General features: G+C 50.0%; 1 protein-coding gene across 3 annotated transcripts in view; it reads right to left on the reverse strand.

The window, feature by feature from the left end:
* Positions 1-15120, reverse strand: part of PTPN5 (protein tyrosine phosphatase, non-receptor type 5 (striatum-enriched)) — a 45657-nt gene that overhangs the window by 13611 nt on the left and 16926 nt on the right. For 2 of the 3 annotated variants that reach the window (XM_014530952.1, XM_014530949.1), the window contains exon 5: positions 300-493. In XM_014530952.1, the coding sequence (XP_014386438.1) occupies positions 300-493 (194 nt within the window). Of the gene's footprint in view, positions 1-299; positions 494-648; positions 745-15120 lie in introns of those variants that run through there. The other variant, XM_014530950.1, reaches the window with a different exon arrangement.

Consider the following 15120-nt stretch of genomic DNA (forward strand, 5'->3'; position numbering starts at 1 on the left):
AGGGCCGCTCCCACCCCCCCCCCCCCCCCCCACAGGAAGTCCTCAGAGAGACCCCTGCAGGGCCAGAGGCTTGGGAGGAGGCTGTTCCTGCTCCTGGGGTGAGAGAGGGCAGGGTGTGAGGGGCTTGGCTATGGAGGCGGTAGCTCAGAACTCCAGCCGAGGGCTGGGAGTCACCGAGGGGCACTAAGCAGGACCCTCACCTCTCGGCATCCCCAGGTGGCCAGCTTGGGGAGGAGGTGGAGGGCTGTCCCTCAACCCGTACTCTCTCCAATCCCTCCTGGGGCCTGTGATGTCCTTACCAGGAACTGGGAGGCAGCCAACAGGCACAGGCTGCTCTTGACCGTGAGGGAGTGGCTCCAGGTGCCCGGAGGTGGCGGCTTCTGAGCTGGCTCAGAGGGCGATGAAGGAGGGGGTGGCGGTGGCATTTCTCTCCGCGAGTCCGTGAGCTCTTCGGCCTGGTCCAGGGCCTCCATCACTACCGGCTGGGGGAGACCTGTGGAAGGAGGACAGCCGGCCGCTGACTCGGGGCCGTGGGCCCACGGTGGCCGCTCCTCCTGGGGCTGCCGTGCCTTCCTCTCGATCCGGGATCAGTCAGCGTGGCTCCACTTCCAGCAGTCACCCTCGATTAGCAAAGCAATATTCACCTACCTTCGTCAGAAACAGCTAAGTGTGGGTGGACAAATTATTTCTCTTTTATTTCTCCAGTAACAGAGTTAAAATGGCAGGAGGTTTTTCAGGGAGTTAACATCCTTGTGTTTATGCAGCTTCATTCTTTTCCATTTCTTAAGGAAACAAAAAACAACCACCTCAAACTCAATTAAAGAGAGAGAGAGAAAAGACACAGCACAGCCAGGTTGTGCACGTGAATAACCCGCCCACGCCTGCCTTCCGGATTTTTGACTCCCGTGCCCTGGGCTCTGACTGGGGCTTGGGGCTGGAGGCTGGACACATGACAAGATCCTAGCTACAGCCCTTCCCCAACCTCGAGACACCCCCATTCCCCCCGCCCCCGAACTGAGGAGGTGTGTGGGCGGGCAGGGTGGTGTGGAGGAAAATCTGGGTGTAATAAAATTGATTATCCAATGTCTGGAATTCAGTTCTGGGTCTGTTCCTCGTTGTGTGACCTTGGGAGGGTCACCCCCTCTCTGGGCCTCAGTTTCCACACCTGGAAAGTGAGAGTTGGGCTCAGCCCTTGGATTTCTAACTGTGCTTTGTGGAGCCCTAGTCTTCACTCAGGTGCACCAGGTATTACCAAGCGTGGAGTCTCTCTGCCTGTGGAAGCTCTGCTTGTCCCCGTGCCACCTACTGGGTTTCCTTTAAGATCATTTCAACACAGGCTTCCACTCCTGAGAGAGTCTGAACACCACTGGTTTAGATCTGGGGCCCTGACTGCAGTGCAGGGATTCCAGCAGCAGCAGCCACCTTGCTGAGTCCCGGATGTGGAAGATCCCCATCCAAACCCACACGTTCCAGTCTACTGCCAAGAAGAGAGGGACCAGCAACAGGGCTGTGTAACACTTGACAGTGGGGATGGAACTGTCCACACACCGCTGTGTATATGGGACAATGGACTCCTTTTCTGGTTGGGGGACAATGGAACACCCACAGCAAGACCACGTGAGGCCAACGTAGCTGTCTGTCCTTGTGCTCGCTCGCTCGCTCACGGGACGTTGACCAAGCCTCTCCTGTGGCCTGGACCTACAGTGCCGAGCAGAGCGCAGGTCCCGGAAACAGCTGCATTTCCACCACAGGCGCCTCCTTTGCAGATGCTGACCTGTATGGCTCCCTACCTGCTGTGTTCCAGCCACACTCCGTGCATTTCCTCAGGTGAGTCCACCCTCGGTACTTGGCACAGGCGATTCCCTCTGCCTGGAACATACCTCCAACACCCTGCACCCGCTACCCCCCTGTCATCCCCCCACTTTGCCACGTTAACTCCCATTCCTCTTGTAGAACTCAATCAGTGTCACCAGACGTAGGCCCTGCCCTATCATGTGCGCCGGGCACCCTAAGCCTCTCCTTCGTCCCAGCAGCAGCAATACCCCTGGAATGTGCAAGGTCCTGCTCTGAGGGCTTTACCTTTGCTGATTTACTCGCTTCACAGTACTCCTATGAAGTGGATACTACTATTATCCTCTTTTTACAGAAGATCAAGATGAGGCTAGCTAGCTGATAAGTGGCTGAGGTGGGTTTAAACTGAGGCCAAGATGAGGCTAGCTGATAAGTGGCTGAGGTGGGTTTAAACTGAGGCAACTGGACAGGCCCTGGGCCACATTACACTCACTACAGTTTGTACAATTATTTGTTGAGCCGGCCAGTGTGACTCAGTGGTTGAGCATCGACCCATGAACCAGAAGGTCCTGGTTCGATTCCCGGTCAGGGCACATGCCCAGGTTGCATGCTCGATCGCCAGTGGGGGTTGTGCAGGAGGCAGCTGCTGGCTGATTCTCTCTCATCATTGATGTTTCTATCCCTCTCTTCTTCTCCCTTCCTCTCTCTGAAATCAATTAAAAAACATATTTAAGAACACGTATTTGTTGAATATCATCTCCCCCACTGTAAATTCCATAAGGGCAGGAGTGGTATCAGTTTTGTTCATCATGATTGTCCACAGCGTTTAACATAAGTCCTGGCATGTAATCCTGCCGTAAATACTTATCAGTGAATGATGATGCGCAAGTAATCATCTTTGGCTCAGTTTTCTTACTGATAAATGGGGACAATCATACCTGCTTCGAAAAGGTGTTATGAAGACTTCAGATAAAACATGCAGCATGGTGTTTTATCTGGAAGCATCTAGAAGGTGCTTGATACATGTCACATGATGATAATGATTACACAGGCCTCCCAGTCTCCTGGGTAAAACAGACCAGTGGATTCATACAGTGCATTAAGTGACAAATCTGAGTGCTGCTGGAGTCCATGGGGGCTGGGGGAGGGCCTCCACCTTTGCCCACAGAGACTACAGTTACGAACCACAGAGCGCACAATGTCAGATCCTGGCCAGCAAGGCGAAGAGAAAAACAAAACTACTGCTAAGAGATGGATCATGCAGGAAGCCAAGAGTTTCCACTATAGATACGCAGAGGTTTTATTACTTAAGTGACAAGGTCTCCACCCACACCCTCTGAAAAAGCAGTGGAGGGATGCTACCAAATATGGAAGGCTGGGAGGGGCACACAAGCTCCCTCCTTCTCCCTGGGCCTCGGGTGCCTTATCTGTAAAACGAGGGGCTTGAACTAGAACTCCGTGCTTCTCAGATGTTCCTGCCACCCGGGAGGACAGGGGCTGGGTCTTGGGAGAACACAAGCTCAAACAATCTTGAACGTGGCTGCTCTGTTTTAAAATTCATGGGTGCTCTTTTACACTATGGTATATACACACTTGTTTTAATATTAAAATAATGTGTTTTTTTAAAAAATATATATTTTATTGATTTTTCACAGAGAGGAAGGGAGAGGGATAGAGAGTTAGAAACACCAATCAGCTGCCTCCTGCACACCTCCCACTGGGGATGTGCCCGCAACCAACGTATATGCCCTTGGCCGGAATGAACCTGGGACCTTTCAGTCTGCAGGCCGACGCTCTATCCACTGAGCCAAACCAGTTAGGGCAATAATGTGTTTTTTTTCCCCTCCCAAAGCTTCGAATCCAATTTATGCTTCAGGAGAATGTGCTACATTTATCCTGTGGCTTTGCCCTCAGGGGTACATGCACCCCAGTCTGAGAAGCACGGAACTCGCCTGCAATAAAACATTATGCCGATGTTATAAATGATCCTGTAGATGAATATTTAATAACATAGAAAGAAATTTCAATGCTATGCAGTGAGGAAGGCAAGGTTACAAAACAGTATGATCCCCTTGGCCTTAAAAACTAAGAAAGTGTAAATGTGCATATAGAAAGGTGGAGTATACCAGATGTAAGACAAGGGCTGGCATGAGATGGTGCCTGCAGAGCCTGCAGCGCAGTTGATGCCTGGCACATAGTAAGTGCTCCATAACGCACACGATTAGTGGGAAGAACAGAAGCCAGGTGCTAACCACAGTTCTTTGGAAGAGGGTGAAATTATAGGTGATTTTTTCATTGTTTATATATTCCAGATTTTCTTCAATAAATAAATAAATAAATAAATAAATAAATGTGTGTATGAGTATATACATATGTATGTGTATATATACACATATATTTATTTTTATTGAGAAAAAATATTTTAAAAAAGAGATCACAGTTCTGAGATTAGATACCATGAGGCCTAGTTAATATTCCCTGTTTCAGGGCCCTGACTCCCACTGATCACATCTAAATGGATAGAAACACAGCACTAGCTGGTTTGCCTCAGTGGATAGAGCGTTGGCCTATAGACTGAAGGGTCCCAGGTTCGATTCCAGTCAAAGGCACATTCCCAGGTTTCGGGCTCGATCCCCACAGTAAGGGGAGTGCAGGAGGCAGCCGATCAATGATTCTCTCTCACCATTGATGTTTCTATCTCTCTATCCTTTTCCCTTCCTCTCTGAAATCAATAAAAATATATTTAAAAAGAAATAAACAAATGGATAGAAACAGAGACCAAAGAGATGGTTACCAGAAGGGAGGGGGTTGGGGAGATGGGTGAAAAGAGGAAGAGGAATATAATCAATAATCCTATATAATAAAAGCCTAATATGCTAAGTGTCTGGTCGTCTGGTTGCCTGTTTAACCAATTAAAGCGTAATATGCTAATGATATGCTAAGGCTGCTCAACAGCTCACTATGATGTGCACTGACCACCAGGGGGTAGATGCTCCGACTGGTAGGTTAGTTTGCTGCTGAGGTCTGGCCGATTGGGACTGAGTGAGACAGGCCAGACACTCCCTGGAGCCCTCCCGCAGTCCCTCCCCAGCTAGCCAACCTCCTGCATCTCTCTCCGGCTCGACCGGGCACCAGTGGGGTCCCTTGGCCTGGCCTGCACCTTCTTGCAACCCAGGACCCCTTGGGGGATGTTGGAGAGCCAGTTTTGGCCTGATCCTGCAGGCCAGGCCAAGAGACCCCACTGGTGCACGAATTCGTGCACTGGGCCTCTAGTAATGTGATAAGTATGTACGGTGACAGATAATTACTAGATTAAGTTGAGTGATCACATTGTAAGGTATAAAAATGTTGAATCACTATATTATATGCACCTGAAACTAATATAACCAATAAAGGTTGCACACCAACTATCATTAAATTTTTAAAAAATCTCAAAAAAGAAAAAAACACACAAACAAATGCCTTTGGTAGGACATGGGAGATTGTGCATGGCTGTCTGAGACCCAGCCAGCTGTAGAACAGCCACTCAGAACACAGGCCCCTGATGATGTATGATCATTGCTTTTGCATGTGAAAGATGGCAGGTTAACTAACTTGCAGGAAAGAAAACTGCAGGCTGGTGGGGCCCTGCACGCACCTCTCAGAGACAAAGGTGGAGGCTGTTTCTTCCTTTTTAATCCACAGGGTACCTGGCAGTCCTGGGAGCCAAATGAATCCGACGGGCGGGTGCTCACTGAGCACCTGGCAGATGCCCACCTTTCAGAGCTTTTCTGGGCAGAACTCTAACACTTCTTTACTCAGGAAGATTCACTGTCAAACACACTATATTCTGTGTACAGTTCTGGAGGGGATTTACGGACCTCGGGTTAAGCACCCCTGATCTCAGCCGGGGGAGCAGAGGTCTGTGACGGAAAATCATGGAAGTGGGGAGGGGGCGCACCGGGCTGATTTCAGTCTCTGCTCAGTCATGTGTGAGCCCAATACACATTTACTGAGCACCAATGATATACTTTGCCAAGAACTCGGAGAGGCTCAAACAGTCCCTGCCTGCACAGATCACTGTGGTCCTGGGCCGACGCCCGGAGACGACGTCAGTGCTTCTCCTTGCCCTGCTCACTATCCAGTTTTGGGAACGACAACGCCATCGCTGGGCAGGCTCTATGCACTTCCCAAAGCGCATCTGCACACGCAGTTGCATTTGCTTCTCTCGGCAGCCCTGTGAGGTAGACATTCGCATCATCAGCCCAGTTTTGTTGGTGAGAGGCGGCTGCTTCTGTCAAGGGCTGGCTTTTCAATAGTTCACAGCGAGGTAGCTGCTTTGCCACGCACGAAACTCTGACTCAGAGGCAGCTTGCTGACAGTGATTTAAGATCGCGCGCGCCAGCTCCTCACGCGCCTGCACGGGGTGCAGGGGATTTTCCAGGCGTGGGAATCGAGGCCCAGCCAGGTTAAGTGGCTGCTCGAGTCCGTGCAGACCTGAAGTCGAACCCAGGGCTTCCTGACACCAAGTGATCTTTCCATTTTGCCACACTGCTTCTTAGGAAAGGGTCATTGCAGCAAAGGCTGGGAGCTGGTGAGAGGCTGGGAGGGAGAGAGGGATGGAGTCCTTGTATCTGGGGGAACCCCGAACCAGGTACAGCTTGTGCGCCTGATCCCCAGCTTTTGGCTCCTCAAAGGCCACACGGTATGGAAGGAAGAGATCCTGGAAGACAGGAGCTCCAGGTCCCAGGCCAAAGCTCTAGGGAGCCTGGGTAAAGTCTGCAGGCAAACGGCCTTCAGATTGACCTGGGTCATGTGGGAGTACTATGATCCCCTCCCGTCACCCAGCACCTGAGTCCCACCATCAAACTCTGCAGCTACCGAGTGCCCGGGGCTGGCACCGCCTGAGATGGAACGCCCGTGGCTGCTGCTGTCAGTGACTCATCCTTGGCGCTGCCAGCTGCTAGCCCACCGGAACACCGGAACGGAAGGCTGGCTCAGCCTGTCCCTGTTTACATGAGCAGGGTGGCTGGTTTTGTCCCATTCAGCTTTTCTTCCCTTCCTGAACATGGCAGGGTGACCTCCCAGCCATGACCACATGGTCTCAGGGGGCCTGGACCAACAGAACATCACGCTCGGTCCTGCCTGGGCTTCTAGAAACAAAGACATCAGAGCCTGACAGGCCCTGAGGGGCATCTGGGCTAGTCTGCTCATTTCTTAGATGGGAAAACTGAGGCCCAGAGGTGGGAATTGGCTGCTCAAGGTCAACAGCCGACCAATGGCAGAGCCAGGACGTTAGCCGCTACCGTGACCACTATTAGCTAACACATAATGAGTGCTTCCCATGTGCTGGGCGCTGCTCTAAGTGCTTTACATATACTAATACATTTAGTCTTCGCAACAATCTTAGAGGGTGGGTGCTACCCTTACTCCCATTTTACAGATGACGAAACTGAGGCACAGGGAAGTCGCGTCACTTGACCAACGTGAGCTACTAAATGGGTAAACTAAGACCAGAACTCAGATAGTCTGTCTCCAGAGCCCATACTGATAACTAACACACTAGATGACTAACTCAGGTTTTCTGCTCTCTACTCCACATCATCTTTTTATTTTTTCTTTATTGATTTTAGAGAAAGTGAGAGAGAGAGGGGGAGAGGGAGGGAGGGAGGGAGGGAGAGAGAGAAACCTCTATTTCTTGTTCCACTTATTTATGCATTCATTGGTTGATTCTTGTATGTGCCCTGACTGGGTATTGAACCCGAAACCTTGGTGTAAGTGGGCTGAGGCTCTAACCAACTGAGCTACTGGGCCAGGGCTAGGATCTGTCCTCTTAATCAGACTCCATGCTGTCTGCCCCAGGCTGGGCCTCCGCTGCTTCTTCCTCCTCCTTGTTGGGGGAAGTCAGCCTGAGAAGGAGCTCCAGCCCATTCCAGGACAGAGGGGACAGTCTATCTATCACACCGACAGGCGGGGGCAGAGAACAGCTAGATTGGGACCAAGATGATGGGGAGGCCTGGGAACCAAGTGTGTTGGATGCTTAGTCTGGAAGGTCAGGAGGGTTGAACGCTCTTTGCAGATACATGAGAGGCTGTAATAGGGACAGGGCAGGTCAAGAGGCAAGAATGGGCCTTGTGTGTGGATGCTCTCGGTAGGTAGACTTCCAAGTCATAGGAAATATCTCTAGTACCTGAGCCTCCAGGCTGTATTGCAGCTCTTCCTGTCCCCACACATACTCTAGCTTTGCTTCTAGGGAGGTAGATTTTTATTTTATTTATTTACTTTTAAAATATATTTTTATTGATTTTCGTGAGATGGAGAGGGAGAGATAGAAACATCAATGATGAGAGAGAATCATTGATCACTGCCTCCTGGACACCCCCTACTGGGGATTGAGTCCACAACCCAGGAATGTGCCCTGACCTTGAATTGAACTGTGACCTCCCGGTTCATGGGTTAATGCTCAATCACTGAGACACACCAGCTGGGCAGATTTTTTTGTTTGTTTAATCCTCACCCTAGGATATGTTTACTGATTTTTTTAGAGAGAGAAAGAGGAGGAGAAGGAGGAGGAGGAGGAGAGATATCAATGTGAGAGAGAAACATCGATCAGTTGCTTCCAGTACATGCCCTGACCTGGAATCAAACCTGTAACCTTTTGGGATTGGGATTTGGGACAACGCTCCAACCAGCTGAGTCACTGGCCAGGGCAGGGAGGTAACTTTTGCTAGTGGCTCATAGTGAAAGCTTTGGAGTCACACAGATGTAGGTTTGAGGCCTGCCTTTGCCATTTACTATGTGACCTTGGGTAAGTGACGTAATCTCTCTGCGGACCACCAGTTGGTGACCGCTGCTCCGGACAATAGATATACAATTTGCCCCTTGGATTCTGAGGATACCATAAAGTAAAACCTGCAAAGAGCTTAACCTGGTGCCTGGCCCACGTGAAAGCTCAATCATTGAGAAAGGAGGGGGAAAGAGAGGAAGGAAAAAGAGAGATGAGGCAGAGGCAGCAGTAAGGACTTCCCTTTCATCTGCCAGGTGGGCCCTGCAGGGGGACAATGGATCCCTGTCCCCACGTGGGTAGGGGCTTTGAGGCTGCTGGCTGGCAACTGGAGCCGTGGATGGAGTGGGTACGGACCGGGGGTGGCAGAAGTGGGGCAGCTTTGTTTCTGCCAGTTATTTAAAACCAGAATGCTAACAAGCTTTCAAAACAAAACAAAACACAACTCAAGTACTCTTTGGATGGGATATAATAAAATGGTTCTATCTGAAATAGAACCAAACAGCTTTGTTGTTGCACACAAAGGCCTAATTCTTTGTGCCTCTCTGGAGTGGAGGCCCAGAAGTACAAGGGTGAAAGGGTCAATGAAACTCTGAGGGTGCAGCATCCTCCTCCCCCAACACTGAGAACTAAAAGAACCCATAGAAAAGTCCTGGGGCGATGGGGTACCAGAAGTCTCAAGTGCTCCAGACTTGAGCACAAATGCATGGGAGGGCATCTTCCATCCTTCCATTTCACAGATGAGAAAACTGAGGTCCACAGAGTAAGAACCAGGATTGGCACATAGATCTTTAACCCTCTGGTTCAGTTCTCACCCATGAAGGCAACATGGGAATTTTCACTGTGGAGATCTGAGGGACTGAGGCCCGATGGCAGCAGAAGGCTGGGTCCCGGTAAGTGCCCTCGGTGGTCTAGGAGTGTCTAGGTCAGTGGTTCTCAACCTTCCTAATGCCGCGACCCTTTAATACAGTTCCTCATGTTGTGGTGACCCCCAACCATAAAATTATTTTCGTTGCTACTTTATAACTGTAATTTTGCTACTGTTATGAATAATGTAAATATCTGATATGCAGGATGTATTTTCATTGTTACAAATTGAACATAATTAAAGCATAGTGATTAATCACAAAGACAATATGTAATTATATATGTGTTTTCCGATGGTCTTAGGCGACCCCTGTGAAAGGGTCATTCGACCCCCAAAGGGGACGCGACCCAAGGTTGAGAACCGCTGGTCTAGGTGCTAGGAGGTGAGCAAGAGCAACCCGAGACTCCCAGGAGAGTAGTGCCAACAGACCCCAATCCTCCAGAGGCTGCCACCCTCAGATGGCCCTCTACCACCCAAAGCCTCACACTGTTGGCAAAGTGGCAGCTCAGCTCTGCCTCTAGAAGGCTGAGTGACCCTGGGCACCTCAATGGCTTCCTAGACCTCACAGGCCTTCTGAACTGGGCACAACAATGGGGCCTTAAGGGACCTTCCAGTACTAAAGACTCAGGGCTGCCGAAAAAAAAAATCTTTTTTAAAAAAATATATATTTTATTGATTTTTTACAGAGAGGAAGGGAGAGGGATAGAAAGCTAGAAACATCGATGAGAGAGAAACATCGATCAGCTGCCTCCTGCACACCCCTTACTGGGGATATGCCCGCAACCAAGGTACATGCCCCTGACCGGAATCGAACCTGGGACCTTTCAGTCCACAGGCCGACACTCTATCCACCGAGCCAAACCAATTAGGGCGAAAAAAAATATCTTGAGCGTTAGTTTAATTCAATGGCTTCCCCTTGTTCTTAGAATAAAGACCAAAATTCTGCCATGGCCAAGAATGAAGGCCCAGCATGCTTTGGTCTCTGTTTATCTTTCCAGACTCTACCAACCTGGTTTTCTCTGTTTCAGCTTTTTTCAGATTCTCTCCTGGAATCAACCTAGTAGGAAAGTTTGGAAACTGGTGGTTCTGCTTAAAAGAATTCTCACACAGTCCCTAAGAGGGCATGTAAGCTGAGGTTCCCTTCCTTGCTATCTGTGGTGGGGGTGGGGGTGGAAGTGGAGGCATCTGCAGGCCCACTGCTTGGGGGAGCAGCTAGGCCAAGTGTCTAGGAACACACCGGGGAATGCTATGCAGCCCTTAGGAGCAAAGGATCAGTACATACGGCACCATGAAGGACCTCAGAAACACTGCTGAGTGAAAAGAATGAAGTCTAACAGAACACAGTATTTACAAAGGAAAATACATGCACATATAATTTCTTAAGTTACAGAATGGCTAATTACCATGTTGTACACCTGGGACTAATATAATATTGTATGTTAACTGCAATCAAAAAACAAAAAAATTATTAAAAAAAAGAATAGAAAAAGTATATGAATACAAAATATTGTAGCAAAATATAACTGATACAAATAGTTTCATTCATTCCTTGGTTCATGAGGGCTTCCGCATGGACCAGGACTCACACTGGGGAGAGGCAGGCGTGAGAGGCTGGGTGTGGCTGAGGGTCAACCCTGGTGGGAGGTGCCAGGATTACCTGGGTGGGTAGCTCAGGTTGGCAGAGGGTGACCCTGGGCTGGGTGGAGGGCAGAAGCACAGTTTAAACCAGTGCTAGGCACCAGACTGGGGGCTTTTTGAGAACGGGGACTGGTCATTAGGAGGTTAACTTGTTCCTTGAAATGCTTTGACAGCTGGTTAACAAGAACATGAACCAGGACCCTACTCATCCTTCAGGTCACAGGAAGCCTTCCATGACCCCAACATAGGGTTATGTTACTGTTGCGCCCTTCCATGGAGTTCTACCCTCTCTGAGAGCAGGGACCCCCGGTCTGTCTTGCTCTTCATTGTATCACCAGTGCTTGGCACAGCATAGGGCACAGAGCAGCTGCTCAATAAAAAGTTGTCAAATTGATAAAAGGGTCAGGCTGCCTTTTCAATTGGCCCTTGTTGGCTTCTGGCCTAAGAGCTGATCCGTGCTGTGGTGGATCGGCCATGAAAGCTATGACCTACCCTCCCTGATGGCCAGCGGGAGTCGCTGCCAGATTAGGACAGCAGAGGTTTCCTGAATACAGGCCTCCTCCTTACTTTATAAAAGGCTACCCATGATGGGCAGTGGCATCTTGCTGAAACCTAGACCTTCTTCCCCTCAGAGGAGGGTCCACTTGATACCTATGATGATACAGAGCCTAAGGCTGGCGGAGGGTAGATTTCAAGGCCCTGGGACTTAGGTAGGGAGTGGGTATCAGAGCCACTGGCCCAAAAGGCCAGCTGCTCCTATCAAATGGACAATGAATGGCCTACTCAAACCTCAGTGTCTACTCACAACCTTGCATACAGCCAGCTAATCATAACATCCTAAAATCTCAGGGTGGCAGTGACATACATCATGGCTCCGGCCAGCAGCCAGCCACAGGAGGGCTGTGGAAACACCCTGTTCCCAAGAGCATGTATCCTCAGACCGGGCCCTAGCTCCCTCTTCTCTGGCTGTGCCACTCCCCATGGATGAGCAGTCCACGGGGCACAGGGGTATGCCCATGCTCCCCTCTCCAGGCCATGCTCTGGCTACTGGGACTCCAGAGCTCCTTGCCCAAGGTGCCCAAAACCAGCCTGGGTGCAGGACCATCCTTCTGAGGGTGGACATGGCCTCCTGCTTCGGGATCTTTATGTTTGAGGGGTGACCAAGGAACAGCTATTGGGGCGGGGTGTAGATCACGCTTAGACACACAGACTGACGTGCCCACATGCATGCACACAGGGGCCCTTGCAGTGTAGAACTGAGCAGCGGGTGATGTACCGCTTGGGGCCCTATTTGCAGCCTGGCTTAGGTCCCTGCAAATGTTAGGAGCAGGCCCGCCCATGTGCCCACTGGAGACACAGAGCAATACTTGGTGATGTCATGCCATCACTAGTTCCTATTGTTGCCTATCTACCTCCCTCCTCTGCGCCGTATCCCTGAAGAAGCTGCTGGTCCCAAGCTAGGCCCACAGTGGTGCCGGTTGGGGAAGGAGCGGAGGCCCCAGCACCAGCAGGGTTGCCTGGTTTCTTGCGAATGTGAACACCTACGCGCGGAAGAGGGGGAGTGTGAGTTGGAATGTATAAATGTGTTTGGGTGACTGTGAGCAAATAAGTGAGCAAGCAAGGAGGAATGAAAAAGAAGAAAAGAAGGGTGACCATGTGAAAAAGAGTGTGTGCATGAGGGGAGAAGAAAAATAAACGTGTGCGTGTACATGGAGTGGAGGAGGCACCCAGGTACACACCCAGTGCCCGCTACAGTACCTAGGAACAGTGGGCAACTGAGAACCTGGGAACAGGGCACAGAACGGGAGGGAAGGAGCAAGCCTGCTTGTCTGTATGGGTGCATGAAAAGGGGCACGGATGTGGGAGAGAAAGAGACCTAAAGAGGGAAGGCGAGAGCAAGCAAGTCTGTCCATCTCTAAAAGCATGTCGGGTGGAAGGGGATGCATGATGGAGCCATGGAGCTAAGACAGCTTGAGTGTGCAAGAGGAAGACTGGCAGGGGTGTGAGCTTGAAGGTGGGGGTGTGCTTCCACAGGGCTCTGTGAGACAGAGAGACGGGGTGCGTGCCTGGGTGACTGTGTGTGGGTGTGTGCACGTGAGCATGTGAGCATGAGGCTGTGACAAGTGAGAACCCATATGAGTGTGTGAGCACATGCGTGGAGTGCCCTGTGAGCAAGCATGCCTGTCCCTGGGGCAGCTATTGGTTGCCTGAGGTGTTGGCGATGCCTGAGGATCTTTTCACCCGAAAATTTCAAGCAGGGAGGACTGCATGACCTGCTCGGCTCAGGTCTAGGTGGCTGTGGCTGGGAGTGTTGGCGATGCTGCCCCAGCCTGGCAGTGCAGTGCGTGTAGGAATAAGTGAGTCATCAGGCATGGCTGGCCCCCACTCTGCCTCGCTTCTGGTCTCGCCCAGCAGGGAAGACAGCTGGGAGGGGGAGAGATTACTCGAGGACTGTGTTTTTACACTATCATTATCCAATTGCTTGCAGTGCCCATGGGCTCATTCTAAAGGGCCAGCACCCCAATTCTCTTGGTCTTTAGCCTGCCATCTCCCTTTATGTCCAAGTTGCAATTCAGGTGAGTGGTTTCACCTGATGGACATTTGTGGAATTCTACTCCTTACCAAGTTCCAGAACCAACCTCCAATCCTTTCCCATCCCTGGCTTCTTGGCCTTAATTTTTCCCGTAGTACTTACCTACCATGCTATATATTTTACTTATTTTATTTATCTTTTCCTTAATAAAAAATGCCTGTGTAGCACTTGCTATGTACCAAACACTGTTCTAATTTCTCTATTATTTCATTTAATCCTCAAACAACTCTACCTGGCAGTGAATATTATTCTTGCCATTTTGTAAATGGGATGCACAGAGAGGTTAAGCAGCTTGCCTATGATCATCCCATGGTAAGTGGTGGGGCCACACCTGTCAAGGGTCCCTGCCGTTAACCAGTAAACAATACTGTTCTATGGGGTTGGACATTTTCTCAGTTTGGTGCACTGTTGAATCTTCAGTGTTTACATGCAGATGCTCAATGACTAGCTAGTGAAGGAATGAAGAAATGAGTGGATGAATGTCAGACATGGAGGATGAAATAGAGAGGTACTTGCCTTCAAGGAGTTCATGGTCCCATTGAGTAAACAGGCAAAAGTTACTTCAATATCATATCAAGATGGCCTTGTGGGGTCTAGGGGAGCACACAACATGCCTGGCTTCTGGACAGCAGGGTTTTCCAGAGGAAGGACAGAGAAGGGGCTATGCACAGTGACATCTATCATCTCCTCCAAAATTCTCCTTGGGGACAGACACCCCTTAGCTCTTCCTACCTCAACCTATAGGATTCCAGAAGATGATGGTGGCTCTATCGTGACAACGGAAGCGCAATGGGGTGGTGGCCAGGAGCATGAGCTCTGAACAGATGGCCTGGAGTGAATTCTCACTCTACCAAACACTTGCTAGGTGACCTGGACAGATTCCCTAACCTGCCTGGGCCTTGGTGCTCTCATCTGTGGGATGGGGATAGCAAATGATGCAGACTCCCTAGGTTAGTGGAGGGGATTACATGACATATACATGTAAAAGCATTTGGAACAGTGCACATAGCACAAGAAAGGCAATGTGCCAGCTCCAGTGGAGATAACCAATGCTTCTCTTCCATTCTACATTGGTTGCTGGCTTTCAGGGGGGAATGGGAGAGAAGGGTGGGGTTAAACATGCTTATTACTGTGGCCCTTCTGCTGTGGCTTCGTCCTGTTTTCCAGAAGCAACTCAAAGCAGAGCAGAGACTATGTCTGCTTTTTTCACCACTATTATCCCTAGCACCTAGTATAATACCTGACACACAGTAGTTGCTCAATAAATGTTTGTCGAATAAGTGAAGTGCATGTGTGATTTTATTTATTTAATCTTTGTGAAGATAAATAACCATTTTGTCGTTGTTTCCACTTACAAATTAGGTACTAGAAGCCCAGCAAGGTTAAGTGACTTGTCCATTAACACACAGCCTGTAAACAAAACAGCCAGACTCAAAGGCCAAAACCCATGCTCTTTCCTCCCCACCA

The sequence above is a fragment of the Myotis brandtii genome, unplaced genomic scaffold, assembly GCF_000412655.1.
Source record: "Myotis brandtii unplaced genomic scaffold, ASM41265v1 scaffold782, whole genome shotgun sequence".
NCBI classification, from domain to species: domain Eukaryota; kingdom Metazoa; phylum Chordata; class Mammalia; order Chiroptera; family Vespertilionidae; genus Myotis; species Myotis brandtii.